Source organism: Colobus angolensis, unplaced genomic scaffold (genome assembly GCF_000951035.1).
Source record: "Colobus angolensis palliatus isolate OR3802 unplaced genomic scaffold, Cang.pa_1.0 Scaffold113, whole genome shotgun sequence".
In the NCBI taxonomy this organism is placed as follows: domain Eukaryota; kingdom Metazoa; phylum Chordata; class Mammalia; order Primates; family Cercopithecidae; genus Colobus; species Colobus angolensis.
Window position 1 is genome coordinate 3,734,312 of NW_012112364.1, and position 3,832 is coordinate 3,738,143.

The 3,832-nt window shown below is 47.5% G+C and overlaps 1 protein-coding gene across 4 annotated transcripts in view; it reads right to left on the reverse strand.

The window, feature by feature from the left end:
• The window catches only part of SPATA13 (spermatogenesis associated 13), a 154,086-nt gene that overhangs the window by 36,302 nt on the left and 113,952 nt on the right, over positions 1–3,832 (reverse strand). For 2 of the 4 annotated variants that reach the window (XM_011958751.1, XM_011958746.1), the window contains exon 1: positions 2,796–3,021. The exons of the other annotated variants lie outside the window; for them this stretch is intronic. In XM_011958751.1, the coding sequence (XP_011814141.1) occupies positions 2,796–2,850 (55 nt within the window). In that variant the 5' untranslated portion in view covers positions 2,851–3,021. Of the gene's footprint in view, positions 1–2,795; positions 3,022–3,832 lie in introns of those variants that run through there. 4 annotated transcript variants of the gene reach the window in all.

Here is a 3,832-nt window from a genome sequence, read left to right on the forward strand (position 1 = left end):
CCATGACTTATTTTTCAGCTCCCTGATCCTCTGCCATAACAATATCTGCCTTTGATGTTCTAGAAACATGTTAGACTAACCTCTTTTACAATATGCATCACATTTATATTATAGTTATTATTAAGTTTGTATCTATTCCTTTATATCTTCCCCCTACTCCTATCCTAGCTATGACTTTCTCAAAGACAAGGAACATGCTTAACAGTCAGTGTTGGGTGACTGAATTAAAGTATGAAATATGTTTCACGCTCCAGAATGTAAAATGTTACTGTTGGAAAAGTCACTAGTATATCCAGTCTAGACTTTCAAGCCATTCTTCATAAATAGTATTTTTCAATCTTTTAAACATGTGGACAACAATAAGATCAAAAGGAATCTTAGAAATTGACATCTTAACGCTCACTGATAATCTGTTATTAATGTCTAAGGAGCTTTTAAAAATCATTCTCCCGATGTATAGCTTCACATCAGTATTCAACGTAGGGCCCTGCACCCTGGGCAGCCAACATCCCATTGGCTCCAGACCCCACAACCGAGCCAGCAGCTCCACTCTGTCCTGCTCTCAAAACCCAGCCTCTGTCCTGTCTCCAGTTCAGAGCTGGGGCGTTGGCTCTGGGCTTCCTTCTGTCTTGCGGTAAAGCTCTTAGGTTTTACCTCTGGCTTGTCCCACAGTGTCTGTCTTCTGTTCTTAGCCAGGAGCTGCTTGTTCTGGGGCTGCTGGCTCTGAGCACGGCTCCTCCCGTCCATTCTGGCTGACACCTGCCCATCCATCCTGGGACCTCTCCTCTGCTCCGCCGCTCCCTGACAGCTCTCTGGGCTGGTGTCTCGTCAGCCCCCCTAGTTTCTGACGGCTGCCCAGCTGGCTGGACGGACCTGAGCAATCACCCATCTGGCTTCCAGGCATCTTAAAGTGCACCAGGCACTGCGCTCGGCACTGGAATAAATCCTCTTGCGAGCCTCACAAGCATCTTGGAGTGTTGCTGTCTGGTTATGAAGGAGGAAACTGCGGCTCAAAGAGGTTAGGTGACTGTCCCCAAGTTGCGGGGCTGGACTCAAAGCCAGGTGTGTCTGCCAGCAAAGCAATCCTGCTCTGAGCCTGTCTCAAGCTCGGCTTCAACTCACACCGACAGGAGGACAGGACAGGACAGCACAAAACAGCAGACAACCCACACACCCGCCCTCCCTGACATGGTGTCCTCCTGGGAGTCCCTCAGGGTCTGTCAGAGCCCCACAACACCTCCCCTGCCCCCTCAGGGCTCTCAAATGAAAGAAAACCCACCACAGGTAAGCTTTAGTATTTGTTTGAAATATGGCGCTTGTTGTCATTTTATTACATGTATTCGCTCAGTATAGCGCATATAGGAGCGGCAGCCGTTTTCGCAGTGCATGGACCGAGGCCCCTCTCAGGGAGGCAGGCGAGGGACTGCTGCAGAGGGTCAAGGCCGCAGAGGGCAGATTCTGGGATGCTATTTCTCCAGCAGCACCGAGGGAGCACCGCTCAGAGCTGGAGGCTGGGTCGGGCTCCCCTCGGCCTCCACTCTGTGGAAGGTGGTGGAGGAATTGCTGGAGGACAGCCGGGGGCCACCCGCCCCCGCCCCCGCCCGCCCCTGCTGGCTGCGCTCCCCGCAGGAATGAACAACCCCTGCTCAAGGCCATGGGTGCCCGAACCCTGGGAGGGGGCACCCGCACGTCCGCTTCCTCCACCCGGGTCTTGCCAGCGCCGTCTCGCTAGCACTGCCGAGCGCTCTCACTCATGTGGTCTGTGTTCTCAATATAGAAATCGCAGGGCAACTTTTTTTTTCTTTTTTCTAAATTTTGGCTGGTAAAGCGGAGTACACGCCAGTCTTGTTTTGATCATCCACCAGACACCGAAGCCGTAACCACATCCCTGCTTTCTCTCTGCCAGCACAGAAACCAATCAAAACAAGGAAGAAAGCACAAACTACAAACTGTACTGCTCTGACAGGGCCCCAGGCTGCCTCGAGCTGCCATCTACGTTCCCATTCACTTCAGGCAAGGCGCTGGCGGCTATTTAGGGCGAAAACAGAGACAAGATCTGTTTCTAAAGCATCCTATTGTATCCACGTAGTGCAGCCAGGGAAAAGTCTGTCTGTGAAGTCTTGTTTTTTCTTACTTCCTTTTAAGAATGTGAGGATTAGAGTTTACGGCTTCCTAGTGTGAGAGTAGACCGTTTCTTTCACATTTAAATAGTCCAAAGAGTCCAGTTGACAGTACTCACAGAAATACTAAAAAGAAAGCGGGAGATAAGGCACAAAGCAGTAAGCAAATACTGGGCAATGTCACTTTTGAAAACAGGAAACTGTTTTTCAAAGATCAGTTCACAGTCTTAAACCTCACACATCCTAAATTAGCAAGAAACATTTTTATACACCCCAACAATATACTCTTCAATAAAGGAATTTCATGTAATAGAAGCAAAAACCAGTAACAATACCAGCAGCAAAACCCAGACCCCTTACTCAGGAAGGATGGTTCAGGCTTGATGCTTACGATTTTCTACTCCAGACAAGCAACTATGCCATAAACAAAACCAATTCCTTCCACTGACTATGTCCACAACTAAAACTATCCTCAGTACCCTTTACAAGAAGAATGAGCTTTTCCCCACATGCTCACACCTGACAAGCAGCAGAGAGAGAGAGAGTGAGTGAGTGAGAGAGAGAAAGAGAGAAAGAGAGAGAGAAAGAGACAGAAAGAACGAACTGCAACTTGGGAAGGAAACAGCTGAATCAGCAACATGTCACAGTACAACAATCCATTCTCTGCACACATACCCAAGTGAAGGCTTTCCAGACTCCAGAATCTTGCTATCTCTCCTCTAGCTACCATCCTTCTGTTTGGAAAACGGCAACCTTCAGAGCAGGACCGGGGTGTGACTGAGGAGCCGGTCCCCGAGCATCACCGAGGACTGCACGGGCTGGCAGCTACGGGAACTGCAGAAATCGCTTATTCACTGCTTTGACGCTGTGTGCGTTCCCAGCCAGAGCCTGCCCAGAAACTGACAGCTGGCTCCACACTCCGTGTGACCAAGGGCTAGTGGCTACAGTGACATTGCGGGGGCCTTCAGAAGAAACTTCTGATCTAAAGCAAAACCTATACACACCAAAGCCAAACACACTCACAAGCCATCAGGTGCTGTTGAGAGCCTTCAGTGAAGGTAGGAGAAATGGTATGTGCTGCTTTTAACTACAAACCCTAAACCTGAGTTAAACTTTCAGAGAGCTTTTCAAAAGGTATTTATTTCACAAGAAAAAAGCACTGGGGTCACTTAGTTCAAAAATACAGTTAGGATTTCACACCGTGGTATGACAAAAATTTGAGTTATGACATTGTATTGTTAGCTATAAATTCACAAAATCACTTTAAAAGAGTGATTCTGTTCAGAAGGTATACATGTAAAGGCATACATGTAAAGTTCTCTCCAGGTAATATATTCTGGGTTGTTTTTATTTCCTCTATACTCTTCCATACTTTCCAAACTATCTACAACAAGCAAGTCTGTCTTTCATATTGTGAAATGACTGTTAACAAAGAGTGAGCTTCCTTCCATTTCCCCACAAGCAGAAGACACTGCTTTTTTAACTTTATGAACAATGAGATAATATATATGTAAAGTAGTGACCTCATAGTAACCTCTTAATAAATGCGGGTTTAAGCTGGGCCTGCTGGCTCATGCCTGTAATCCCAACTACTCAGGAGGATGACGCAGGAGGATTGCTTAAGCCCAGGAATTCATGACCAGTCTGGGCAACACAGCAAGACCCTATCTCTAAAAATTAAAAACAGGTCTGGGCAAGGTGGCTCACACCTA